This window comes from Molossus molossus, unplaced genomic scaffold, assembly GCF_014108415.1.
Source record: "Molossus molossus isolate mMolMol1 unplaced genomic scaffold, mMolMol1.p scaffold_m16_p_13, whole genome shotgun sequence".
In the NCBI taxonomy this organism is placed as follows: Eukaryota; Metazoa; Chordata; class Mammalia; order Chiroptera; family Molossidae; genus Molossus; species Molossus molossus.
In genome coordinates, this window is record NW_023425348.1 from 11,479,300 (window position 1) to 11,507,292 (window position 27,993).

At 53.9% G+C, this 27,993-nt stretch overlaps 1 protein-coding gene across 1 annotated transcript; it reads right to left on the minus strand.

Moving 5' to 3' along the window:
* Positions 1-20: 20 nt before the first annotated feature.
* Positions 21-27,983, minus strand: MPZL3 (myelin protein zero like 3). The gene is made up of 6 exons (XM_036258250.1): positions 27,908-27,983; positions 13,991-14,157; positions 10,672-10,882; positions 8,995-9,160; positions 7,914-7,977; positions 21-742 (listed from the first exon to the last, which is right to left on the minus strand). Exons 1-6 carry the CDS (start codon positions 27,981-27,983, stop codon positions 716-718), a joined length of 711 nt encoding a protein of 236 aa, XP_036114143.1. The 3' UTR covers positions 21-715.
* Between the last annotated feature and the right edge of the window lie 10 nt (positions 27,984-27,993).

Below are 27,993 nucleotides of genomic sequence, written 5' to 3' on the forward strand. Positions count from 1 at the left end.
TCTCTCCTCCCTCTCTCCCTCCCGCTCTATCTGACGATAAGTGCAAAAATGCCCCCGGGTGAGGCGGAAAAGGGAAGTACAAGGCGCGCTGCACCTGGCAGGACAAAAGAGCAGCCCCTGGGTCTCCCCAGGCCTTCGCTTCACTGGAGACGCCGGCGCCCTGAAGGCCCGGGCAGGGCAGACGCCTGCCCCAGCGTGAGGGAGATTCGTGCCGCACAGTCCGCGGCACCCACACTGTACAAGCCGAGCGTGAGCTCGCAGCTGCGCATGTTCACAGAGCAGAACACAGAATACCTGCCCCCCAACCATTCCGTCTGCTAGTACCTCAGGAAGCTACAAGCTTCGTTTCATTAAAAATACAGTATCTTGGCGTCAGAAGTTTGGCCAGTGTCTAGGATTCTCCCTCAAGTAATTGGAAGAAAACATGTAATACATTCAAGATCAAAGGTGAAATAAAGAGTATCTTTCTACCCAGGAAAAGAATTGCTTCATTCAGTAGAGATAAGGTATAAAAAGGGGTAGTCGCGAGTCTCTTCTGAAAGTTCCCGCGGTGTATAAATACGAAGGGAACGTTTCGTCAATAAATAAGCGCTCCCCAAGGGGTCCCGAGGGCCGGGCGCCCTCCCTGCCGTCCGGCGGGCTCCGCGCCCCAGGCCTTCCTGCCGGCAGATGGCGGCGCTTCTGCTCCGGCGACTCCTCAGGACACGACCCTCCATCAGTACGCCTCGTCGTAGTCTGAGTCCTAGGGAGGAAAGGACACAGCTGTGTGTGCATGTGGACTATGACGACACCCAGAATTTGGCTGAAGGCCGCGCGTGAGGGTCCCCCGTGGAAGCCGGTTTGGGCCACATCAGCAGCGAGGCGGCCCAGGCTCACACCTGAGTTCCCACGAGCAGCCCCGGGCCTCGACAGCTCTGGAGTCCATCGGGCGAATCTCTACTTTGAAACCCAACGCGCTCCCTTTCCCTTGGCGGATACTTTCTGAATCCTCAACACAGTGAACAGGTGCCCGTGTGCTACCGGGACCGTAGCCTGGAGTTAGGCTCGGAGTCGGCTGCCTCTGGGTTTTAATCCCGTACAGGCTTGAGGAAAATGATTTAACCCCTAAGCCTCAGTTTCCGCATCTGTGAAATGGGGATGATAAAACACTGACCCCGCAGAGACCAGCTCTGAGAACTGAATGAGACAGCGTATGCAAACCCGAGGCTGTGCCTGGCTCTGTGTAAGTGCCCATACTCGAACTCACCCTGTCGCTTCAAACCTCGAGCGGCCGCTGACCACACCCCTCTTGCCCATGCCTTCTGTTCTCCTACACGACTTTTCACACCTTTCCCTCCTCCTCACGTCCCCAGAATCTCCTCCTCACTTCATCCTCAGCTGATGAGCCTGCTTGCTCCTGTCACGGGAACATACGCAGGCCGCACGGAACCTCCACAGCCTCCCATCACCATGGTTACCCGCCCACCTGCCAGGTCTGGCCCCACCTACTCGGCCTCCCCTCTTCTTAGGATGCACTCGCCCCGCCCTTGTCTAAGGACAGCATCTTCCCTGTGCTGACCCGGGAGCCACCCCGGCAACCCTCGCCTCTCTTCCTGCAGTGTCTGGTCTGCCTTCTCTGCTGGCTCACCATTTACAAATGGGCCATAAGTTTTCCCATCTCAAAAAGAAAAGCACCTCCTAACACACATCTCCTCTCCCTACGGCCCTGTTTCAATGCACCCCTCCACAGAAACGCTCCCTGAAAGAGGTGTTCACACCCAGTATCACCAGGAAACGTGTCCGTCTTCTTTCCCCACCTTACCCTGGTCCGGCTTCCAGCCACTGCTCCACTGAAGGGGCTGCTGCCAAAGTCACCGATAGCTCCGCAGTACCAGGTCCCCGAAACGCAGCGCTCACTCTGCCTGGCCTGCCTCAGCAGCCATCGGCACCACCGTTCCGTTTTCCCTTCTTGGCCCCCAGGATGCCAACTCCTGGTCTGCCTCCTGCCTCCCCGGACAGGCCTTCCTGCCTCCTTTGCTAATCCCGCCTCATCTCCCGGTCTATCAGCCTTGGAGAACTCCAGGGCTCAGTCCTTGGGCCTCCTCTCTCTATGCTCAGCTCCCTGGTGGAAACAGCTCTACCTAATGATTCCTAGACTTACATCGCCAGTCTAGACCTTCTGAACTCCACACCTATGAAGCCAATGCCTGCTCCACACCTCCACCTGGATGTTTAACAAGTATTTCAAACTTAATACATCCAAGCTCTGCCTGGCTGGTCTGGCTCCGTGGTTGAGCATTGACCCTGCACCAAGAGGTCACCAGTTCGATTGCCGGTCAGGGCACATGCCCAGGTTGTGGGCCCGATCCCCACAATCAATGTTCTCTCTCATCGATGTTTCTCTCTCTCTCTCTCCCTCTCCCTTCTTCTCCCTCTAAAATCAATGAAGAAAAAAAAATTTTAAATATATATCCAAAGTCTGCTCCTGAAAGGCCTCCTAAACCTGTTGCACCCACAGACTTGCACATATTAGAGAAAAGCAACTCTATTCTACTAGTTGCTCCAGCCCAGAACCTCGGAACAACCCGTGACGCCCCTCACTCCTGCTCCTGCACATGCAGCCCCGGAGCAGCTCCTGCTGGCCCGCCCCCAAAGTGCGGCCCATGCGCCCCCTCCCCCGGCGCCTGCCAGACCGGCAGCCGCTCCTGCACCTGCCTCGCTGCTCACGTCTCCCGACTGGGCTCTCCGACCCTCACGGTCCCGTAACACATTCTCAACGCAGAAACCGGAACGACCCTTTTAAAACGTACATCAGGTCACCCAGGCCGGTCTGGCTCAGGGTTAGAGCGTCAGCCCACAGACCAGAGTCGCGGGTTCGATTCCAGTCAAGGGCATGCAACTCGGTTGCAGTTCAGTCCCCGGCCCTGGTCGGGGTCACGCGGGAGGCAACCTATCGATGTGTCTCTCTCACATCGATGTTTCACTCTCTCCCTCCCGCTCTATCTGAAGATAAATGAAAACATATCCTTGGGTGAGGATTAAAGAAAAACAAACACATACACTCGTTCATAGTTCTCTTGTCAGAAACCACCAGTGGATTCTGCTGCATCGAAATGAAGGTCCAGGTCACCACAATCACTACAACACTACGACAGGACACATGTCTCTGAGGAAGTACAGGGGTGGGCAGAGTTTATTCTTGTATTATTATTGTTGTTGTTTTGTATTCTTTTTTTTTTTCTTTTTTTTAATCCTCACCCGAGGATATTTTTCCATTTTTTGTTCAGGTAGAGTGGGAGGGAGAGAGAGAAAGGGAGAGAGAGAGAGAAACATCGACGTGAAGGGACACATTGAGTGGCTGCCACCCGCACGACCAACCAGGGCCGGGGACAAACTGCAACCGAAGTACGTGCTCTTAGCGGGAACCGAACCCGGGTCTCTCTGGACCGCAGGCCGACGCTCTAACCGCTGAGCCAAACCGGCCAGGGCTTGTTTTGTATTCTTACTCATGACTTATGTTAGGTATTGAGGGGCAGTCATTTAAACACAACCAACAAAAGGGGTGCTGACACCTACGCTGCCCCCCCTGGACTGCTCTTCCCGGGCCTCTCCATTCCCCCCACACTGCCCCACGCGGCCAAGGACACGCCACGCCGGCCCGTCCAGAGCCTGCGCGCCCTTCGCTGGCCGGCACTGCTGCTCCACTCAGCCAGCAGGCTCTGTACTTCTCGGGGTGTCTGCCCAACACCATTCCAACAGGGTATCCCCGACATCTCCTTACTGTCTCATCTCCCTTGCCTACTTCACGTTTCTCTACAGCACTAAGAACCGTGTGATATGCTACACATTTCACCTATTTTTACATCTTAGTTATTTTTTGGACCCAAATCAAGAGTAGGTGACATTTCGGTGGGGTCTTGGAGGTGGGTTTTCCGGGCGTGCAGAGAACGTAGGTTCTGCGGTCCAGATGTCAGGCAGGGAAACACGGCATCGCCTCCTCCCACAACCACATCAAAACTACAACTAAACTACACAACCCTCACTCAGAGCCGCCGACACCCGGCTGAGCAGAAGTCCTACAGCTAAGAATCTACAGAAGCAGCCACATCGAGACGGGCTGGTCCCACACCCACATGTGGCAGATAAAAACTGGGAGGGACATCTCAGCTGCTGAGGTCCCCCCTGAAGAGCAGGAAGTCCCAGCCCCACACCCCAGCTGGGTTCCAATACTGGGAAGAGACGTTCCCACAACTTCTGGCTGTAAAACCAGCAGGGACTGTGGCTGAGTGAGACCAAGGGCAGCTGGAGCCCCAGGCTGCTCCTCTTAAAGGGCCCACGCACGGACTCACAGACTCGCTCCCTCTGAGCCCCAGCATGGGGACAGCAGCTCGAAAGGCACCAGGGACCTGCGGGGAGGAGCTGAATTGTCCGGCGTCGGGGTGAGAGCTGGAGGGGCAGCTTCCCCCACAGGGACAGCAGGCAGAGGCCATCGTTCCTGTTCTGAGCCCGGACCCACAGAGCTGGCAGCGGGCACCATGTCTGAGTCTCCATCAACCTGGCTCTTCATCTGCCCCGCCCTGAGGCCCACCCAAGCCTTTTCCATACTAACAGCCTGTCTTGGCTCAAGCTTCAGACGTGCCTAAAATTTCTCAAACAAGCAGCAGCTGACCTCAGCGAGCCCCACACCTCTCGCTAAGTGGCCCCAGGCCCGGCGCTAGCAGCAGCCAGCCTTGGTTCACAGCTTGGCCTTGCTTGGGCACCGCCAAGCCCAGCACAAGGAGCAACCACCTGCAGATCCCTTTATAGCTCCCAAATGGACCTGGGCAGACAACAGGTGGCAGCTGACCTTGCCTGCACCTTCTGGGAGGCTCCAGAGCCAGTGTACCAGGTGGACAGCCTCTGACCAAGTTGAAGCACCACCCAACCACCTCCACAAAAGACACCGCTCAAGGGGCAGACTCAGCAGGCACCAGAGCCCCACTGAAGTGAGTCCCGCTCCAGGGGGGCCCCCCGCACAGCTGACCCTCCTAGTGGTGGCAGCCAACTGACCTGGCAGTAGATCTCTCCCGCCCACATGAGTGTGCCCACAGCAATCAAGGCTCAACTACAGCAGGAGGGACAGTCGCATCTACACAGCCCACAAAGGTGGGGCACACCTGGAGAACCCAGCTCAGAGACTGTGTCACTAGAACCTACAGGACACCTGCTACATTAGGCCACTCTCCCAAGCCTAGGAGACATAGCAGTTCTTCCTAATACATAGGAACAAACACAGAGAGGCAGCCAAAATGAGGAGACAAAGAGACATGTCCCAAATGAAAGAACAGAACAAAACTCAGAAAACAAACTAAACAAAAGAGAGACAAGCAATCTACTGGATGCAGAGTTCAAAACAATGGTTATAAGGATGCTCAGTGAACTCTGGGAAGAGCAGACGAACTTAGCGAGAACTTCAACAAAGAGACAGGGAACAGAAACGAACCAGTCAGAAATGAAGAGTACATTACAGGGAATCAACAGTGTAGTGGACAAAGCAGAGGATTAAACCAGAGGTCTGGAAGATAAGGGGGCAGAAAACACCCAATCAGAATGGCAAAAAGAAAAAAGAATCCAAAAAGAGAATAGGACAGTATAAGGAGCCTCTGGGACAACTTCAAGCGCACCAACATTCACATCATGGGGGCGCTGGAAGAAGAGAGCAAGAAATTGAAAACCTATTTGGAAAAAAAAATGACAGAAAACTTTCCTAACCTGGTGAAGGAAACAGACATACAAGTCCAGGAAATGCAGAGAGTCCCAAATAAGAAGAACCCAAAGAGGCCCACACCAAGATACATCATAAATAAAATGCCAAAAGTTAAAGACAAAGAGAAAATCTTAGAAGCAGCAAGAAAAAAGCAGTTAGTTACCTACAAGGGAGCTCCCATAAGATTGTCAGCTGATTTCTCAACAGAAACTTTGCAGCCAGAAGGGAGTGGCGAGAAATACTCAATGTGATGAAAAGCAAGGACCTACAATCAGGATTACCATACCCAGCAAAACTATCAGTTAGAACTGAAGGACAGATAAAGAGCTTCCCACACAAGAGAAAGCTAACAGAGTTCACCACCACCAAACCAGAATGACATGAAATGTTAAGGGGTCTTCTTTAAGAAAGAGTGGGGGGAAAAAAAAAGATAAAAAATATGGATAAAATTGCAATGAATACATTATCTATCAATAACCGACTTTAAAAAACACAGCAAACAAACAAGCAGAACAGAAACAGACAAAAATACAGAGGACGTTTTGACAGTTGCCAGATGGGAGGGCGTTTGGGGACGGGTGAGAAAGGCGAAGGGACTAAGAAGTACAAATTGATTGTTAGAGAGCAGTCCTGAGGATGTAAAGCACAGCGTAAGTGATACCAATAATGTCCTAGTAACTATTTCCTAAGTACCCAGAACGTATCTGGCGTATGTCAGATCCTCCGTGAATAACTGTTGCATGAATTAACATCTGAAATGTAGGTAATAATATTATACATGTTAACTTATTTTGTGTTATCAAAATATCCTACCCCCGAAGGGCTGGTATTAGACCCTCTCCACTGGCTCTACCAGCCTTCCCCTCACCGCACCTACTATACCACGTCCATGCGAGAAAGAAGAGACACTGCAGGAAGCAGGCTGTGTCGTCCGGCTCAGTGCTCAGCTTGCACAGAGAGGGCTCAGCTCTAGCCCTGAAATGGCAGGTATGCTTCCTACTAGGTCATAAGCTGCTTCTGACCTGTTTCCAAACAGACCGTATCAGAATCGTCATTCCCCCAGCGTCCTGGGACGGCCACAGAAGCCTCCCAGTCCCCGCGGGTGCTCAAGGGGAGGGGCGGCCTGCTGAAATTTAAATAAAAATTCAGGACTTCCAACCTGAGTATTTCTTATGGACAGATCCATCAGGTCAACCAAAGGCTACACCACTCTACTATCCTGGGGGGAGAAACAAAACGGAGCCTCATCCACTGTGCGGATGGAGACCACTCAGCAATCAGACTGTCGACGTCACCCTGAAGGCCCACGGTCACTGTGAAGCCCCAGAGCCCCCTGGGGAGGGACTCCAACCACATCCACGTAGCACTCAGTGTCCTCGGAAAGGAAAGAGGCGACTCTGGATGGACAGCTGGGGGACTAGAAAGGAGCTGACCGCCGGCAGTCACGTCTGTGCGCTTCCCCACCACCGTCTTCCTTTCGGAGAACGATTCTCTTGTTGAAATCAGAAATTTCTTGGGCCAAAAATACATCCATAGGGTTCGGAGGAGGTCAGGTGCTGCTTGTTCAGTATCTCAAGCCCAGAAAGATGAGCTGATTCTCGAAGGAAATGACACTGAACTTGTATCAAATGCAGCTGCTCTGATTCAGCCAGCCACGGCCGTTAGGAACAAGGGTATCAGAAAAAATGTGGACGGTATCTACGTTTCTGAAAAGGGAACAGTTCAGCAGGCTGACGAATAAGATCTAAGTTGTCCAACTATAGAAACAGCACATGCCAGACGGATCCTCCCTTATCTGCAATATTCTAAAAATGCACTGAAGGCCATGGATTGAAGAAGAAAACACTGAGGGTCGCAGAAAAGTTCAGCTCCGGGCCCGGATCCCGCCCGTCGCAGCCCCCCAGTGTGGCCTCGGGCAGAGGACGCTCCTCTTTCAGCGTGTTGTCAGCCAGCAGGACCGTGCTGCACAGTCCCCTGCCCTAACCTAAAGACACCACGCTGTGCCCATGAGACAGAGACCAAAAATAACAATGGGGGGCTGACACCAAAAAGACCTGGGTCGATGCCATGCTTTGGACCTACTGGCCTCACCCTGCTCCCTCTGAGGGCAAAGGGCCCCCCCCCCCCCCCCGCAGTCAGCAAGGACGGGAACCGTGAGCAGGGGACAGAGGAGACGTCGTGAGCTTACCACGCACTCGGCGCAACGGACACACAGCCTCGCCATGCAGTCGGCCCCCTCCTCTTGGTCAGTGCTATAAAGAAGGACAAAGCACACTGAGACCTCACCCGCGCAATACAGCAGAGCAGTTAAAACACCACCAGCGCAATACAGCAGAGCAGTTAAAACACAGGCACTGAGGTCAGACAGGTGTGGCGCTGAATTCCAGTTCTGCCACATATCAGCGGGGTGACGAGGCGAATTACTTAAGCTCCAGGAGCCTGTGTCCTCGTTTATAAAGTGCAGATATTACTCGCTCTGCTTAAAGGACAGGGTTGGGAGTGAATAAAAAAGAGACACGTGTAAAACACACCCCACACTGCCTGGTACATAGTAAGTGCTCAGTAAACAGGAGCTAGAAATGTCCTGAGCACCAGGCAAGTCCGAGGCGCTGGGCTGGGCTGGGACAGCATAGACAGAGCACAGTCCCTTGAAGAGGTCACCGCCTCATGGGGTGAAAGACCTGCCGACACTTCGCAAGTGTGTTGAAACACAACGTGACACATGTTTCAGGGCAATTCAGGTCAAACTGCTGTGGCAGTGAAGAGGGGGAGGGACCAGTTCTCCCTGCAGAACTCAGGAAAACTTAAGAGAAGGAGACCTTTCCGCTGGGTCTTGGGGCACCGGAAGAGAATTCCAGGGGAAACAGGGCGAGGAGGGGCCCGGTGGGAGGGCAGGTGGGCGCGGCCTGCGTGAGCCAGGCATGCTGAGTGGAGGGGAAGCTCGGTGCAGCTGGGACCAAGCGGGAACAGTGGGAAACCATGGACCTGGAGTTCCTGCTAATCCTGTTCGGAACCAAAGAGTCGTACAATCTGGTTTCCAAAGCAGGACACCAGAACCACACTGTCCACTCCTCCACCTTCCTCCAAACTGCAGGCTCGCTTTCAGCCCGTCCAGTGCTGCTCAGCAGAACCTCGCTGGTCAGGAGGTTTCACCAGCAGGACAGAACGCGGCCCAGCAGCGAGAAAGGCGCGGGGGCCGGGCCTGGTGCCCGCTACAGAGCAGGGTCTGAGGAGGGAACGGCTCCCTGCCAGGCTGCAGCTGCACGTACTCATCCGACACCTCGATGGACGACTTCTTATAGCCGGACTTGCTCCTCTTCTTCAGCCCCGCGGACTTCCTGCCCATGCGCACCAGCAGCAGGACGGCCACCACGGCCGAGGGGATGAAGACGAGAATGGAAAGAAGGGCCACAGAGGACAGCATGGTGCCAAAGCCTAGAGGAGAAGAGAAGTTAGAGAGAGGACATGCAGGGAAGTCTCCTCCGAACGAGACAGGTTTGACTTCTGCATTTCTTCATTACAAAAGGAACAAATTCGATGTAAAAAGTGCACATACAAAAAGAATAAAAATTGACCCATAACCCTACTACCTAGGATTAACACATTACTATCTACTCATTCGGTATTCTTGCTGAGCATATGTGAATACAGGTCTGCATGCAGGGAGGACCGTGTCTACTTTTAAAAGGATAAATCATAGCCCTGGCCGGTTTGGCTCAGCGGTTAGAGCGTTAGCCTGCGGTCCGGAGAGACCCAGGTTCGGTTCCCGCTAAGGGCACGTACTTCGGTTGCAGTTTGTCCCCGGCCCTGGTCGGTCGTGCGGGTGGCAGCCACTCGATGTGTCCCTTCACATCGATGTTTCTCTCTCTCTCTTCCTCTCTCTCCCTCCCACTCTATCTGTACAAAAAATGGAAAAATATCCTCGGGTGAGGATAAAAAAATAAATAAAATAAAATAAAAGGATAAATCATAGTTTACATACTATTCCTAACCTCCTATTTTCCCTACTATATGGTAAGTACTTTCTATGTCATTGAAAGTTCCTTCCAGCTGTGACCTTTTTCATGGCTGCATAGTACTCCATCGTGTTGAGTAGTTTAATGGATCAGTCCTCTAATGGGGGCATCCAAGTCACTTCCAGTTCTCTGGATTTATGAATTATATTATGATGATCATCCTTGTACATAAAGTTTCATGTTTAGCTCTATTTCTTCAAGATAGTTTTAAAATGGGATTCTACATTAAGGGGTGTATACTTTTAAGGCATCTGGATCATACTACCAACTGTCATCCAGAAAAACGTATCAGGTTCTACTCCCACCACCAGTATGAATGTGCTCATGTCTTTGAAACTTATGGGTTATTGTTTTAAACATATATCTGTGTACGTATAATGCAGTCTGTGTCCCTAAGTCTTTGGTTCAAATCCAGCCGAGGACTAGAACGCCCACTCTAGTCACCAGGGAACAATGCAGATGAACAGGTTAGTCCTCAGCCTACTCCTTCTGTTGCCCTGAAGGAAACGGCTGGTCTTTGCAACGTGGAAGATGTGCCGCCTCCGCCACTGGGGTCGGAGGGACCCTCTCAAGATACCGGCAAGGGCGCCGTCTCGTAACCGAGGGCGTGAACATATTAGGGAAGCCAGGATGGCTTCTACTTCACCGAGACAACGACCCTCCCTTTATTCAAGGACTTGTCACACGCTGTCCACAAGAGCTCTGGTCACCTGAAATCTCATTAAAAGAGGAAATTGGAGAGACTATGACAGTACTTGAAGGAAGACTTTAGTTTCAAGGTAAAGAGTTAACAATGCATCCCACTGGACAGCTCAGGACGGCAGAGTGCCCTGGAGACCAGCTGGCTCACGAAGCCGGTAGCTCCGCTCACAGCCGGCCCCTCCAGAAGCCCTCCCCAGCAGGGCAAGGGGGTGGCAGCGGGCGGCTCACCCCGCTCTGTGACTGTCAGCTCGGTCATGGGGATGTTGTGGTGCACGTCCGGGGGGTTCTTCACGGCGCAGCTGAACGTCCCGTTGTCCCTCAGGGTGGGGTTGCTTATGCTGATGGACGCGTCCCCTTTGTACACGTCCCCGACCCAGGAAACCCGGTCCCGGAACGTGCCCGCGGTGCTTGGGTACTGGAAGGACTGGTAGTGAAAAATCTGAGGAAGCAACACACGGGAAAGTTAACTTGGACGATGTAACAGCAGGTCTGAAACAGAACACAGACGTGTAACGGGTTTCTCGGCTGAGCACGCCATCCTTTGGGTTAGAAGACAGGTTAGGAAACATCAGGAAAGGGCCTGATGGAAGAATAATGGTACCCTAACTCTGGGACCCCCTCTAAATCCTCCCTCAAGCCCCAAAGCAGCAGTTCTCCGCCGAGGGCACCTTTGCCCTCCAGGGCACGTCTGGCATATCTGGAGATCTTTGGCTGTCACGGCGGGGGGGGGGGGGGGGGGGGGGGCTAGTGGCATCTGGGGGGAGAGGCCAGGGATATTACTAGAAACCCGACAAACTAGGACATCCCACAACCAAAAAGCATCCAACTCCAAATGTCAACAGTGCCAAAGCCGAGAACCCCACTCCAGAGCAGCACCTAACATCCACCCAGTACTGTACGGTGTGCTAACAACTGCGCACGCACTCATTTGAGCCTCACAACACCTGTAGATGGGCAAGTATAATCCTTCCAGATGTACAGGAACGGAAACAAGACCAACAACAAAAAAACTAAGTGAGTTATTCAAAGGCACATGGCTAGTGAGAGGGAAAGGGAAGATTTTTATATATTCTCAAAATCACCAGGAGGGTATAATATAATCAAGCCTCTCTCAAGTTATCTCTCTTGGCAATGAACAAAAATCCCAAGTCAGCCCTGGCCGTTTTGCTCTGGGGTTAGAGCGTCGGTCTGCAGTCTAGAGACCTGGGTTCGGTTCCCACTAAGGGCACGTACCTCAGTTGCAGTTTGTCCCCGGCCCTGGTTGGTTGTGCGGGTGGCAGCCACTCGATGTGTCCCTTTCACGTCGATGTTTCTCTCTCTCTCTTCCTCTCTCTCCCTCCCACTCTATCTGAACAAAAAATGGAAAAATGTCCTCGGGTGAGGAAAACAAAAGTCCCAAGTCAAACGCACGACCGGCACTCAGAGAACGCGTACTGATGACCGAAGCTGCTCCAGACGGCGACCGGGCCCTCCGTCGCCAGGAGCACCGAAGTGTCCCCGCTGGTAGGCCCAGCAGGCAGAGCCCGATCGCTCTCCTCCACGAGGCAAGGCTTCCTCCTTCTTTGTGTACCTGGTACCTCCCTACTCAAGAGAACCGCCCAGAGTAAAGGGCGACCTTCCGAAGAAGATGCTGGATCCCTACGGGTTCGTTTGTTCACTCATTCACTCAGCAAACACGCCCCGCACACCTACCGCGTGCTGGGCACTGTGCTGGGCCAGAGGGGACAGCGGAGCCACACAGCACAGACCCTGCGCTCACGGACCGGACAGCGGGCGGGAACTACAGATGTCGATAATAACGATGTGTGTCGTGTGTTCCACAGAGGGAGGCAAGGATGATCGGCGTCAGCAGAAAGGGTGTGGAATCCCTCACTGACGAAACTAGGTCAGCTGGGTCCCCTCCACGCACCTAACCTCTAGTCCAAGTGAAGTCAGTGAGACTCAGACCCTGCTAACTGATTGGTCTGCCAGAACCCTGGCTGACTGCATAACGGCAACAGCATTCTATGTGCCTTTATTTCTCTAATTTTTACAAAATCCTCCCCCGAGGATATTCTTCCATTTCTCTTCCGATTGAATGGGAGGGAGGGAGAGAGAGAAACATCGAGGTGAGAGGGACCCATCAACTGGTTGCCTCCTGCACAACCCAACCAGGGCTGGGGACTGAACTGCAGCCGAGGTACGTGCCCTTGGCCGGAACAGAACTCGTGACTCTTTGGTCCGTGGGCTGATGCTCTAACCACTGAGCGAGACTGGCCAGGGCAGACTATGAGACTTGAAAGGCCCACTGATCCCAAGCTAGGTGACTGCCTCGCAGCCCAGCCTCACGGAGAAAGCACCAGCTTACTGTCTGCATCCAAGGTTTCTGACCTGAGAAATTCCCCATGGCTGCCTCCGACCTACTTTTGGCCAAGGAGGCAGAGTTAAATAAGGCCAGTCATAGTTTCCAACCCTAGTTTCCAACCAGTGAACTATTTTAAGTCTAAAGAAAAAGAGAACCATGAATACAGCCTAGCATCCTTCCCTACAGCCCCCTACCCAGCCCCACGCCACACGGCATTCAATCATGGCTCCCAAGACAGAACTCAAAGCTGTACACTAAAATCCAGCCAAACGTTTTCCCAATGAAGGGAAGAGGAGAAACAAATGAAAGATACTTTCAAAATACACCCTTATATTCAGCTATGACATTCACACTTTTTTTTTCTTTATTGATTTTTATAGGGAGAGGGAGAGAGAGAGAGAAGCATCGATGAGAGAGAACATCGATGGTCCGCCTCCTGCATGCCCCGCACTGGGGATCAGGCCCACAACCTGAGCCTGGGCCCTGACCAGGAATCGAACCGGCAACCTCTTGGTGCCTGGGTCGCGCTCAACCACTGAGCAACGTTCACGTTCTTGACAGCATCTCTCCTGAGCCAAGGACACCCCTACCCAGCCTCAAGGGAAAGGGTTCCTACAGCACTGCCGTCTTCAGTCAGACAGCCACCATGGGATCTGAACCATAAGTGTGTTTTATATGTGTGGCCAAAGCATACTGTCTCCAACACTGCAAGGCCATCTGTCGCCAACACAAGGGGCCCCCACTTCCTGCAAAGGGAACTAGAAATCAGTGCAGACGTTTACACAAGGGGAGGTGCCAAGGTAAATCCAGGGTGCAGAGGGAGAAGCAGGCACACCCACCGCGACGCCTTCGCACGACAGGAAGCGAGCAGCTCCGAGGCAAAGGCTGTCTACGCCTAGGACCTACGAGCTCTGCCGTCCAGCGGTCCTGGGGCGCCACTGCCTCGCACACGGACCTGGAAGTGAAGCTACAAAGCCACGCAAAGAGAAACAGCAAAGGGGAAACAGAAGTAAACCCATTTCCTCTCGATTACTGACCCCGTTTGTCCTCTAGCCTACTTGCAAAACTCTTACAGAGAAGAGTGATGGCCTTGCGTGGCCAAGTGGACATCAGGTGGGGAGACACTCATCTTCCGTTCTGAGATGAGAGTGCTGGGCTGGGACTAGAAGGGCCCCGGGGCTGGCTTTCTGTGCACACACTTACGGACTCTGTGCGGCTGCTGCTGGGGGGTCGGTACGTCCAGTCTATGGTGAGCTTGTCGGTGACAGACGAAGTGGACTTGAAAGTGCATTTCAGCTTGACCTTCTCTCCGACGTAACCCCGGACATGGGCGTCCGCTTTAATCTCCAAGGAAAGGACGATGTGAACACCTGATCATGACAAGCCGGGACATTCGAAACATTTTCATCTGGGCGGAATACATGGACGACTGAACAAAGTAAAGATGCTGTTCATCATTTTGAGGGCTCTCCTCAAAACCACAGCTCTGTCTTCTCACGCAAGCCCAAGAGAGACAAGGAGTGCTGTCTGCACTACTCCAGGACAGTGTTCCTGTCGTTTTACCATATTACACCACAGGAAGAATGCTTGGGTAGACATTAAAAAGCTGGGTGCACCAGCATTTTTCCGAATACAGACTTGTGGTTATATTAGGCACAAACAGCCCTGGCCGGTTTGGCTCAGTGGTTGGAGCATTCGCCTGCGGACCAGAGTCTGGGGTTCAGTTCCCGCTAGGGGCACGTACCAAAAAAAAAGTAGGTACAAACAAGTGGGTCAGCCCACAGCGGGCTGAAAGACAATACCTCCCACGCCGCACACTCCGCTCGAGAGCGCGCTCTCTCCAGGAACACGTCAGCGGCTGCGGTCTAGGGGACTTACCATGCAGCACGGGCTACCACTGCCTCGACCACCAGCAAAAGGAGAAAAGAAAACAAGAACAGGACTTTTTTTTTTTTTCCAAAGAATTTTATGAAACGGGCCTAAGGTTCTACTTGGTTTTGTTTTGCTTCGTTTTCTCCCTCTTGAAGCTGGTCAGTGAATCACATATGCACTCAGAGGACATCAGGGGAGGGAGCAGAGCAACTCACGCAGCCTAAATGTCAGGATCAGGTGCTGCCACAGCCGGGGGCTCCGCGGTTAGAGGGCCGGCCCAAGGACCCACGGGGCTCACGTCTGATTCCCAGTGAAGGGCACGTACCTGGGTTGCAGGTTCGATTTCCGGCCCTGATCAGGGTTGTGCAGGAGGCAACCAATCAATGTGTCTCCCTCACACCGATGTTTCTCTCTCTCCCTCCCTATCCCTTCCTCCCAACCTCCCTGCCACTCTCTCTAAAAAAAAACAATGGAAAAATATCCTAGGGTGAGGATCAACAACAACAACAAGAAAAATAAGGTATCATTTCTAAATTCTCTCACTCTTTCCAACAGCAGCTCATAATAGCCAACGTCGATGTTCCATTACCCTCAGGAGCCGACACATCTTCTGACCACCCCCTCTCAGGGAGCTGTTCCCCCAGACACTGAGCACCGCTCCCCGGACAGCGAGCACCGCTCCCCCGGACAGCGAGCACCGCTCCCCCGGACAGAGAGCACCGCTCCCCCGGACAGCGAGCACCGCTCCCCCGGACAGAGAGCACCGCTCCCCCGGACAGAGAGCACCGCTCCCCCGGACAGCGAGCACCGCTCCCCCGGACAGAGAGCACCGCTCCCCCGGACAGCGAGCACCGCTCCCCCGGACAGAGAGCACCGCTCCCCCGGACAGCGAGCACCGTTCCCCCGACAGAGAGCACCGCTCCCCCGGACAGCGAGCACCGCTCCCCCGGACAGAGAGCACCGCTCCCCCGGACAGCGAGCACCGCTCCCCCGCACAGAGAGCACCGCTCCCCCGGACAGCGAGCACCGTTCCCCCGGACAGAGAGCACCGCTCCCCCGCACAGAGAGCACCGTTCCCCCGGACAGCGAGCACCGCTCCCCCGGACAGCGAGCACCGCTCCCCCGGACAGCGAGCACCGCTCCCCCGGACAGAGAGCACCGCTCCCCCGGACAGCGAGCACCGCTCCCCCGGACAGCGAGCACCGCTCCCCCGGACAGCGAGCACCGCTCCCCGGACAGCGAGCACCGCTCCCCCGGACAGCGAGCACCGCTCCCCCGGACAGCGAGCACCGCTCCCCCGGACAGCGAGCACCGCTCCCCCGGACAGCGAGCACCGTTCCCCCGCACAGTGAGCACCGGCACATCGCTGCCCTGACTCCTCCACCGCAGCGCAGCCCGGACGCAGCAGCCCCAGCTGCCCCCAACCGGCGGACCCTCCAGCAGAGGGGTGCGCGCCCCGAGTGTCACTGGCAGCCCCCCCGTCTTCACAGCCACCTCACTGCTTCCATCTCTCTCAGGGCGCTCCTGTGAGGACGAGGGGTCATGACCCACACGACACTGAGCACCTGCCGCATGCGGGCTAGGTGGCTTCACCATCGCCACCTCATCCCACCCTCCACCCAGTCTTTCCAATCCCTCACGGGTCATCCACCACACCGCCTTCCCTTCTGCTGCTCTAGGCCATCTTCTCCCTCCTCTCAGGTCACCTGGTCCATCCCTTCTGCTGCTCTAGGCCATCTTCTCCCTCCTCTCAGGTCACCTGGTCCTTCCCTTCTGCTGCTCTGGGCCATCTTCTCCCTCCTCTCAGGTCACCTGGTCCATCCCTTCTGCTGCTCTGGGCCATCTTCTGTCCATCTCAGGTCACCTGGTCCATCCCTTCTGCTGCTCTGGGCCATCTTCTCGCTCCTCTCAGGTCACCTGGTCCATCCCTTCTGCTGCTCTGACCCATCTTCTCCCTCCTCTCAGATCACCTGGTCCATGCCTTCTGCTGCTCTGGGCCATCTTCTCCCTCCTCTCAGATCACCTGGTCCACCCCTTCTGCTGCTCTGGGCCATCTTCTCCCTCCTCTCAGATCACCTGGTCCATCCCTTCTGCTGCTCTGACCCATCTTCTCCCTCCTCTCAGATCACCTGGTCCATCCCTTCTGCTGCTCTGGGCCATCTTCTCGCTCCTCTCAGGTCACCTGGTCCATCCCTTCTGCTGCTCTGACCCATCTTCTCCCTCCTCTCAGATCACCTGGTCCATCTCTTCTGCTGCTCTGGGCCATCTTCTCCCTCCTCCCAGATCACCTGGTCCGTCCCTTCTGCTGCTCTGACCCATCTTCTTGCTCCTCTCAGATCACCTGGTCCATCCCTTCTGCTGCTCTGACCCATCTTCTCCCTCCTCTCAGATCACCTGGTCCATCCCTTCTGCTGCTCTGGGCCATCTTCTCGCTCCTCTCAGGTCACCTGGTCCATCCCTTCTGCTGCTCTGGGCCATCTTCTCGCTCCTCCCAGATCACCTGGTCCGTCCCTTCTGCTGCTCTGGGCCATCTTCTTGCTCCTCTCAGATCATCTGGTCCATCCCTTCTGCTGCTCTGGGCCATCTTCTCGCTCCTCCCAGATCACCTGGTCCATCCCTTCTGCTGCTCTGGGCCATCTTCTTGCTCCTCTCAGATCACCTGGTCCATCCCTTCTGCTGCTCTGGGCCATCTTCTTGCTCCTCTCAGATCACCTGGTCCACCCCTTCTGCTGCTCTAGGCCATCTTCTCCCTCCTCTCAGATCACCTGGTCCATCCCTTCTGCTGCTCTGGGCCATCTTCTCGCTCCTCCCAGATCACCTGGTCCGTCCCTTCTGCTGCTCTGGGCCATCTTCTTGCTCCTCTCAGATCATCTGGTCCATCCCTTCTGCTGCTCTGGGCCATCTTCTCGCTCCTCCCAGATCACCTGGTCCATCCCTTCTGCTGCTCTGGGCCATCTTCTTGCTCCTCTCAGATCACCTGGTCCATCCCTTCTGCTGCTCTGGGCCATCTTCTTGCTCCTCTCAGATCACCTGGTCCATCCCTTCTGCTGCTCTGGGCCATCTTCTTGCTCCTCTCAGATCATCTGGTCCATCCCTTCTGCTGCTCTGGGCCATCTTCTCGCTCCTCCCAGATCACCTGGTCCATCCCTTCTGCTGCTCTGGGCCATCTTCTTGCTCCTCTCAGATCACCTGGTCCATCCCTTCTGCTGCTCTGGGCCATCTTCTTGCTCCTCTCAGATCATCTGGTCCATCCCTTCTGCTGCTCTGGGCCATCTTCTCGCTCCTCTCAGATCACCTGGTCCATCCCTTCTGCTGCTCTGGGCCATCTTCTTGCTCCTCTCAGATCACCTGGTCCACCCCTTCTGCTGCTCTGAGCCATCTTCTTGCTCCTCTCAGATCATCTGGTCCATCCCTTCTGCTGCTCTGGGCCATCTTCTTGCTCCTCTCAGATCACCTGGTCCATCCCTTCTGCTGCTCTGGGCCATCTTCTTGCTCCTCTCAGATCACCTGGTCCATCCCTTCTGCTGCTCTGGGCCATCTTCTTGCTCCTCTCAGATCACCTGGTCCATCCCTTCTGCTGCTCTGGGCCATCTTCTCGCTCCTCTCAGATCACCTGGTCCATCCCTTCTGCTGCTCTGACCATCTTCTCGCTCCTCTCAGGTCACCTGGTCCATCCCTTCTGCTGCTCTGACCCATCTTCTCCCTCCTCTCAGATCACCTGGTCCACCCCTTCTGCTGCTCTAGGCCATCTTCTCCCTCCTCTCAGATCACCTGGTCCATCCCTTCTGCTGCTCTGGGCCATCTTCTTGCTCCTCTCAGATCATCTGGTCCATCCCTTCTGCTGCTCTGGGCCATCTTCTTGCTCCTCTCAGGTCACCTGGTCCATCCCTTCTGCTGCTCTGGGCCATCTTCTTGCTCCTCTCAGATCATCTGGTCCATCCCTTCTGCTGCTCTGGGCCATCTTCTTGCTCCTCTCAGGTCACCTGGTCCATCCCTTCTGCTGCTCTGAGCCATCTTCTCGCTCCTCTCAGATCACCTGGTCCATCCCTTCTGCTGCTCTGGGCCATCTTCTTGCGCCTCTCTGGAGAATCTAGTCCATTCACATTCCTCTCAAAGGAGGAGACCAAGACTGAGCTCACAGCTCTAGGAATCTGACCCACCCCAAAGATGACACTCCTTCTGTTTCATCCACAGCATCTTCTCTGACTCTTCCAGGCTGTCTGGTCCGCCTCATGTGCCTTAGCCATGCTGTTCCGCCTGGAAAGGCCACACCCTCCGTCCCCACTCTCACCTGAGCCCTCACTCCTGAACCTCACTCGTCACTCGAGCTGCCGTTCTAAAACATGGTCGGTGTAAGTGAACACATGACCCACTCTCCCCACACCCCATGTTCCTTCATTCTAAAACAAAAATATAGTGGCGAGAGTTAAAGCATAGATTTAGAATTAGACAGACCTGGACTTCGATATTTAGCCCAGGTACTTTCTAGCTATCAGCCCTTAATAACTGTTACCTCCTCTGTTCAACCTTCAACCTCTCTACCTGGCAAATGGGAATAAAAAGGAGACCTACTTCACTGGATCGCTGTGGGCGCCTCATGAGATCAACGAAGGTAACCACAAAGTGCTTAGCATAGCGCCTGAAATACAAACTCTCGATAAATGTCAGTTATCATCATCAAAATAAACGCCACAGATACTGAAAACCCTTCACTAATCCTCTATGGGGCTAGAGAGTAAAGTCCAAATAGTGAGCATCTGGCCCGAACTTTTGCTTCTCCACCCACCTCCGGCTCCCTGCCCCTTCACCCACCTACCCCTCCCCGCCCCTTCACCCACCTACCCCTCCCCGCCCCTTCACCCACCTACCCCTCCCTGCCCCTTCACCCACCTAACCCTCCCTGCCCCTTCACCCACCTACCCCTCCCTGCCCCTTCACCCAGCCCGAACGTCCCGCCACGTGCTGAACTGACAGTGTCCTTCCCACTTCTGTGCCCTCCTGTGACCGTGTCTGTCTGGGAGGCTCTTCCCATCCCTACCAACCTTGTCCGGGTGGCTTCCCCACCACAGCCCCCAGTTCACATCCCTCCAAAACCCAGTGCCAATACCAGCCCCCATGTGACGCCTCCCCAATGCCCTGATGCAGCTCACTGTTCTTTCTTCGACGTTCTCATTATATCTAGTACATAATGCTACTCGAGTACATATACCACTGATTACACTCCGTTTCAAAACCGCTTTCCCCTGGGGAGCAGGCAGAGAGACTGGAAGACAGAGGGGACAGGTCACCGGGAATTCTAATACAGGAATCAAGTGTGCTCAGCAGTCACCCGCTCTCTTCCCACCCCTGTTTTACAGCATTCTCAACATCCTGAGGCCCCTGCACTCCCGGGTGACCACTCCTAGACTGTGGCTGCTACACCCTAAAGTAGGATATCACACAGCTGCACAGTTACCACGAAATCCATGAATCCACCCGGCTGAGCCCGTAATGAAGAGGGGTGGCCCTCTGGTCGGCCTCGGTCAGCTCCTCTGACTGCTCCAACTCTGCCAGTCTCTTTCACCCTCCGTGTACCTACAAATCCCTCATTCTCAGAAGAGAATGTCTCCTCTTACCTCTTCAAGAAGCGTAAGGCCACACAAAGCTCCTGCATCGGCGCTGGTCCTCACTCCCGTCTCAAAGGGGGTGGTGACCCTCTCCCTGCGCCAGGTCGGCCCCTGCTCATGCCTGCATCGGCCCTGCAAGCCCCGCTCTGCAGGAAGCCCTCCTTGTCTCCCACCTCTCCCTTTCACGAGAGGCCCTCTACTCTCAGCCTCTACACACAGAGGTCTTTTTCATAATAAAAACAAGCGAACCGCCCTGGCCGGTTTGGCTCAGCGGTTAGAGCATCGGCCTGTGGTCCAGAGAGACCCGGGTTCGGTTCCCGCTGAGGGCATGTACCTCGGTTGCAGTTTGTCCCTGGCCCTGGTTGGTCGTGCGGGTGGCAGCCACTCGATGTGTCCCTTCACGTCGATGTTTCTCTCTCTCTCTCTCCCTTCCTCTCTCTCCCTCCCACTCTATCTGTACAAAAAATGGAAAAATATCCTCGGGTGAGGATAAAAAAAAAAACACAAGCGAACCAATACATCCCAACACACAAAACAATAACAGCATTCCCTTAACCCTGCAATACTATGCGTTGTCAAGGACTGCTCTCTCTTTCCTTGCGAAGCCAAGTCGACCCCTGAGCCCTCTATGTCCTCCCATCCCCCTCCCTTCCGGACCCTACAGCACAAGCTGGACTCCACAGACGCTTCTGGCAAAGGGTGTTGTGTCTTAAAACTACCGAACACAAGGAGTGAAAAGCCGCAGCAGGCCCTTTTCTCCCGACTCTCCTGGCTCTCTCCACAGCAGTGACGACCTGGCCTGCTCTGTCCCAAGGCTGCCACGGCAGAGCCTCTCCTTCATCCCTGCATTCGGGCTGCTAACATACGGGTGCCGAGCCTGTGTTCTGTGCTGCCCTCTTGGCATGGAATGAACTGTGAGCAACATAAATACATGCCACTGTGGACCTTAAAGTAGCGGAGTCTGATGCATTAACCGAATCATAAAGACAGAGCCTGGTAAGTCCTGTGAAGGACCGACAAGAAAGGCCGTGAAAACTGCACCTGCTGCGGCGGAGGAGCGGGGAGTGCTGCCTCGAGCATCCCTGAAGCTCCTTTGGGGTGAGTTCCGCAGGGTGATGACGTGAGGAGAGGGAGGGGACTCCAGGCAGGAGACACGGCCAGGTCCTGGGCCAAGGAGCATAGTCAGTCAGGGAACAGGAATGGCTGCAGCACAAAGAGCACGAGAGAGAGAGAGAGAGCGGGCTAGGGTGATGGAGACAGAGAGGCAGAGATAGAAATGAGATGTGGCTAGGAGGTTAGCAGGAACCAGATCATGTAGGACTTTAGAAATTTGGGTGCTTATTAATCCTGGGAAGCCATGGAACATACTTACATGTGGGACTGCGTGACAAGAGACAGGACAAAGTTTGCATTTTCAAAAGATTACTCTAGGGAAGACAGTTAGACGGAGTAAATGTAAGATTACTCAGGAGGCCTCCACCACGCTCAGGTGGGAAATAAGGGAAGCGTGAACGACGCTGGTGGCAGTGGACATGGAGAGAACTGGAAAGATAACACTTACGAGGCAAAATCAGCAAGAACTGGTGACAGAGCAGGTGTGCAATGCTAGAGAGAGGGGTCGAGGACAACGCCCGGGTTACCGACTTAGTGTTACTGATCACGGACACGCACAGGGAAGACTCGGACAGCACCAGCTTGGAAGGAAAGAACGAGAGTTTTATTTAGGATAAGTTTAAGGTGCCTTTGAGACGCACAAGGGATGGTGCCAAGGGGATAGTTAGTTTAGGGCAGAGTCAGCAAACTGCGGCTCATAGGCCAAGTCTAGCCCACAACGTCTACAAAAAGTGTTACTGGAACACAGACGCGCTGACTCATTGCCGTATTGTCTGGGGATGCTTGTGTGCTACTCCAGAGAGCTGAGTCGCTGCAAGAGACCACAAAGCCTAAAATATTTACTCTCAGGCTCTTTGCAAAAGTTTGCCAACCTTGGTTTAGAGCAAAGATAATGGATAGTTACAAATCAGAATCTCATTAGTCTCCCTCCAATCTTAACTCTCCAGACTGGTTGTTACACACACACACACCCCCACACACACACAAATTCCACATCTCTGACAGTTTTTATCAAATCTCTTTCTAAAGGAGATGCTACCCATCCCTTAAACACTGGGGTGCCTTGGAGGTCCACCCTGAGCACACGGTCCTTCATTTAACACATTCTCGTTGGACGATCCTATCCACTTTTAGATTTAACAACTGCCAATGGGCTGATGATGCCCGGTCGACACTGCGAGCCATGACTTGCCTCTGAATGCCCAAGTATTACTGGATATACCCTTGAAGGGCAGCACCACAGGATCTCAAGTGGAATGCGGGGAACTTGGTGTGTTACTGGCTCTGTCCATTCCCCTCATCTCCTGTGCTAACAAGACACAGGTTTCCTGGGGATGCGCACCCTTTCCAGTGTAGTCCAAGAGCCTGGGGAACCGCCTCTGTCCGGCGGGGCCCACGCAGGACGCAGAAGGCACAGTCAGCTGAGATTCTGAAAGAGTATGGGCCACTTTTCACAGGGACTTTTCTCGGGGTCGAGGAAGCCAACGAAGGCACAAGGCCTTTGCCACCCCAAGCCTACAAAAGCAAAGGGAGAAAATGGTGTCACCAGAGTCTGGTAAGAGATGGAGCTATGGCCACCGGACAGTCACTGAGGGACACGGAGACCATGGCACTAAGACAAGGAGGGAGCAGGGGAGAAACACCCCGATGTCTTTCACCTCTTGCCCTCGCATTTCCTGCCAGTGCCTCCGACTGACCAAACCTAACGGACAAGGGCCTGGTGATAGAGTCCAAGGGCCGGCTTTGCAGGGAGCAGACAGGAACAGAGAAGGGAAGGGGATGGGTCTGGGGAGGGAACAAACTAGAGGTGGGGAGGGACCGGATGGGACCACACCACTCATCACACCCAGGGACGTGCTGGCAGACAGCTAAGTGCAAGAATCGAAGGCAAAGTCTCCAAAGGCTGAGTGAGGAAGAGCTGTGCAGAATGGGCTCTTGAGGGCCAACCCGAGCCGCCTCCTGCACACCATCCTCCCGACCAGAGACGTGTTTAAAGGTCACCGTATCTGCTTTCAGCTAAGCCAATCAAAGTAAGTTCCAGAAAATCTGCTTGGAGGGTTAGTGAATGCCTCCATGTCTTGTCATGTTCCTCTGTATGTCTGGAAGTTTCCTCAGTTCCTATCTCTAAGTAACTTTCATTCTTTTAAGATTTGATTTTGCTCGGGCCAGGTAGCTCAGTTGGTTAGAGCGTGGTCCTGATGTGCCAGGATTGTGGGTTCAATCCCCAGTCAGGGCACATACAAGAAGCAACCAATGAGTTCATAAATAAGTGGAACAGCAAATCGATGTTTCCCTCTCTCTCTGTCAAAAAAAAATTTTTTTTTAAATACATGTAATTTTTTAAAATTGATTTGAGAGAGAGAGAAACATCCATGATGAGAAAAACACGGATTGGCTGCCTCCCGCATGCCTCTTACTAAAGATGGAGCCCTGCCCTGAAACAGAACTGGCGACCTCCATGGGACAGCTGAGCCACACTGACCAGGCCAGATTTCTTTTTTTTTTTTCATCCTCAATCGGGGACATTTTTCCTTTTGTTGTTGTTGTTGTTGTTGTTGTTCAGATAGAGTGGGAGGGAGAGAGGAAGAGAGAAAAAGAGAGAAACATCAACGTGAAAGAGACACATCGAGTGGCTGCCGCCCGCACAACCCAACCAGGGCCGGGGACAAACTGCAACCGAGGTACGTGCCCTTAGCGGGAACCGAACCCAGGTCTCTCGGGACCACAGGCCAACGCTCTAACTGCTGAGCCAAACCGCCCAGGGCCAGATTTAATTTTGATGACACCTCCAGAAAGTCTTCCTTGTATCCTCGTGATAGATTAAGGGCACCTCTTCTGTATATTTCTCTTAGTACCAAATTCTCAAATCTGTTGTCTCGTCTTTCAAAGTAGACCCTGAGCTCATCAAAACAGAACCCAGCACATTGTGCGTGCTCAGTAATATTTATTCAAATGAACCAAACCGACACAGTTCCCTTTTATAAAACATAAATGATTACAAAACAAACATAAAAATTACATATTCTGAGCAAACTTGGTTACGCAACTATAGTAAGTACACCATCAATAGAGCTACCTACCTACCTATCAAGATCTTCCTTGTTGATGTGTTTGAACTCCATGTTCATGAACATGATTTGCCATAAAATTATCAGTACGTAAAGTCACTGAAATCTAAACACTAGTTTGGGTCATAACTGTATAGTTACAGACAAGTAAGATCCATGAATGAACGGACTCGTCTACATTACTATCTATACATCAGGGTACTGGTTCTCCTTTGGGGTGAAGAGGTCGGGACTGGGAGCACAGGGAAAGTTTCTGGAGTAATGTTCTATACCCTAGTTCTGACGGTTACCGAGGTGTGTTCAGTTCCTGGTAATTCCCTGAGCTATACGTATAGCCTTATGAATATGTGCACATTTCTCTATATGTATTATACTAAAATTGAAAGTTTTAAAATCAATGGATATAAAATAATTTGTCTCCTTCACTCAAAAATTTAGAAAAAAATATTAATCCATGTTACAGTCATTCAGAAATTTCTATCCTAGGCCTAATGTGCTTATGAATAATTATCTTTTCACCTGAGTAAAATAATCAGTCTTGCCACCCTGCTGGTGTGGCTCAATGGTGGAGTGCCCACCCATGCACCAAGAGGTCGCTGGTTCACTCCTGGTCAGGGTACATGCCCAGGTTGTGGGACAAATCCCCAGTGGGGGACATGCAGGAGGCTGCCAACCGATGTTCTCTCTCACTGATGTTTCTATCTCTCTCTCCCTCTCTCTCTAAAAATCAATAAAGAAAAAAAAAATTCTTTTAATTAGTCATGCCAAGTAAAACCAGCTAATATAGAAATACTCATGATGATTAACAAAATTTTTAGCCCTAGCCAGGTAGCTCAGTTGGTTAGAGCATTATCCCGATACACCAAAGTTGCAGGTTTGATCCCTGGTCAGGGAACATACAAAAATCAACCAATAAATGCATAAATCAATGTTTCTCTCTCTCTCACACCCTTCCTCTCTTTCTAAAATCAACAAATTGTTTTAAAATGTTTAATTTTTAATCTGGGAGGAAAATCACATTTAAACATAACTAATTTTAGACATGGAAGAATTTTGTTTTAATTACAAAACCCTCAATTTTGTACACCCAGTTTCCAAAATATAAATCTGTCAGCCTTTGATTCATAAAAGTGCCCACTTAAATGAAAAAGAGGAAAGTGTAAGAACCTTGGGAGCCTAATCTGCTGTTTCTAGTACTTAAACTGACGTAGCAGGACGTTTAGAACTTAGGGAGAATTCAAACAAGCTAATAATTTAATGGGTCCTATCGGTGAAGAGTCAAGACAAATAAACACTGGTATGAAACAAAGGTACTGCCTAACAGATTTAAAAGATTTTTTAAAAAGGAGGCTGAACCTTGAAAACATGCTAATTGAAAGAAGCTATCATATCCACAAAACGAAACCCACATATTTTAAGACTTCATTTATATGAAGTGTCCAAGAATAGGCAAATCCATAGCAATAGAAAGTAGACTGGTATATGCCAGCAGCTAGGGGAAGAGAGGAATGGGGGGTAACTGTTAATGGGTATAGAGCTCCTCTTTGGGGTGATGAAAATGATCCCAAATCGATTGTGGTAATGATTGCATAACTCTGTTAGTATACTAAAACCACCAAATTGTACACTTTTCTAGAATAATTTTTTCTTTATTGATCTTAAATGAAGAGGGAGATAGAAACATGGATTGGCCACCTCCTGCATGCCCCCCCACAAGAGATCGGACCCACAACCTGGGCATGTGCCCTGACCGAGACTCGAACCAGCGACCTCTTAGTTTATGGGTCCACACCTAATCATTGAGCCACACCAGCCAGGCCAAACTGTACACTTTAAATGAATAAATTGTATGACATGTGAATTACATCTCAAAAATATTTATTTTTTTTAAAAGGCAAAAGACAAATCAGTTCAACAGGTACACAGACCATAAAGTCAGCCCTCCGCCTTCGAATGGTTTGGTCTGCACACGAGATGCGGCAGGCCCTCGAGTGTAAGAAACCACCCGCATTTCCACATTTTGTTCCCAGGGGGACACTATCTGAACCTGGCTGCGGAGTCGGGGTGGTGGGCTGGGATCACCTGGAGTGACCGGTCAACCTAAGTCTTCTGTTGCAAAGTAAGTAGCTGAAGGACTGGACATGGTCATGGCCCAGGCAGCCGGGAGGGGCAGGGATTACGCTGGCAGCAGGGATTACTCATCCAACAAATCCAAGCGTCTCCACCTCCGCTGCTGAGGTTTAGGCCGCCCCCCTCTTTCTGTTGGAAACCCCACTCCCCAGGGGGAGCTGACGGTGGTCACAGTGCTAACCCCGCTCTCGTGTGGCTTCCCGGGAACACACACCTGCGGAGCTGGACAAGGCAACCATCACTGCCCCTAAGACCAGGTCCGGGGGCTGGACCCACACTTCGGTCTGGAGACTGCAGGGCAGCAGGGCCGGAGCCCCGGTCCCGGCGTGAACACTGCGCCGCCCGCATCAGGCCCTCACACGAGCGCGCCCCCGGGTCCCCCACCCCGTGTCCCCCACCCACAGGCTCCCAACGCTCGGCCGCTGCTTTTTCTCAACAAAAGCGCGTGTCTGTCGTCAACGCCAATCACAGCGCGTCTCTCCCGCAGCGACAAACGTACCCTCTCGGGCTCTGGCGATCGCCCACCAACAATGAAACCAGGTCCCCGCCTCCGCCGGAGCGCACCTCCCCCCCCCCCCCCCCCGTGGCCGCGGCCCTGGACGGCCCGGGACAGCCCGCGGGGTGACGAGCAGGGGGCGCACGGGCCCCCGGTGGCCACGGCCAGGGACAGCCCGCGGGGTGGCGAGCAGGGGCGCACGGCCCCCCGGTGGCCGCGGCCCTGGACGGCCCGGGACAGCCCGCGGGGTGACGAGCAGGGGCGCACGGCCCCCCGGTGGCCGCGGCCCTGGACGGCCCGGGACAGCCCGCGGGGTGACGAGCAGGGGCGCACGGCCCCCCGGTGGCCGCGGCCTTGGACGGCCCGGGACAGCCCGCGGGGTGACGAGCAGGGGCGCACGGCCCCCCGGTGGCCACGGCCCGGACAGCCCGCGGGGTGGCGAGCAGGGGCGCACGGACCCCGGTGGCCACGGCCCGGGACGGCCCGGACAGCCCGCGGGGTGGCGAGCAGGGGCGCACGGACCCCGGTGGCCGCGGCCCGGGACAACCCGGGGGGTGGCGAGCAGGGGGCGCACGGACCCCGGTGGCCACGGCCCGGGACAACCCGGGGGGTGGCGAGCAGGGGGCGCACGGACCCCGGTGGCCGCGGCCCTGGACGGCCCGGGACAGCCCGCCGAGCCCGCGCGGTGGCGAAGGGCGGACGCGCACGCGCACCCGCGCTCCCCTCCCTCCCTCCTTCCCGCCGGCCCCGAAGCGCGGGGCTTTCCCGAGACCCCCGGAACCGGAACCACGACGCGGCCCACCGGCCGGAAGTGGGGCCGAGCCCGCGCGCTCACCCTGGACGAGCAGGACGCCCAGCAGTGGAAGCCGAGCGCCGCCGCCGCCGCCGCGCGCCGCTCCGCCCGGCCGCATCCCGGCCCGC

What these genes read in the sequence shown, in the direction of transcription:
- MPZL3 (XM_036258250.1), bottom strand. Translation starts at nt 27,983, where the DNA reads ATGCGGCCGGGCGGAGCGGCGCGCGGCGGCGGCGGCGGCGCTCGGCTT. An exon ending in GCTGACAGTCACAGAGCGGG is followed by an intron (nt 9,161 to 10,671) that starts GTGAGCCGCCCG and finishes CTTCTCCTCTAG; the next exon opens with GCTTTGGCACCATGCTGTCC. An exon ending in TCCATCGAGGTGTCGGATGA is followed by an intron (nt 7,978 to 8,994) that starts GTACGTGCAGCT and finishes CCTTCTTTATAG; the next exon opens with CACTGACCAAGAGGAGGGGG.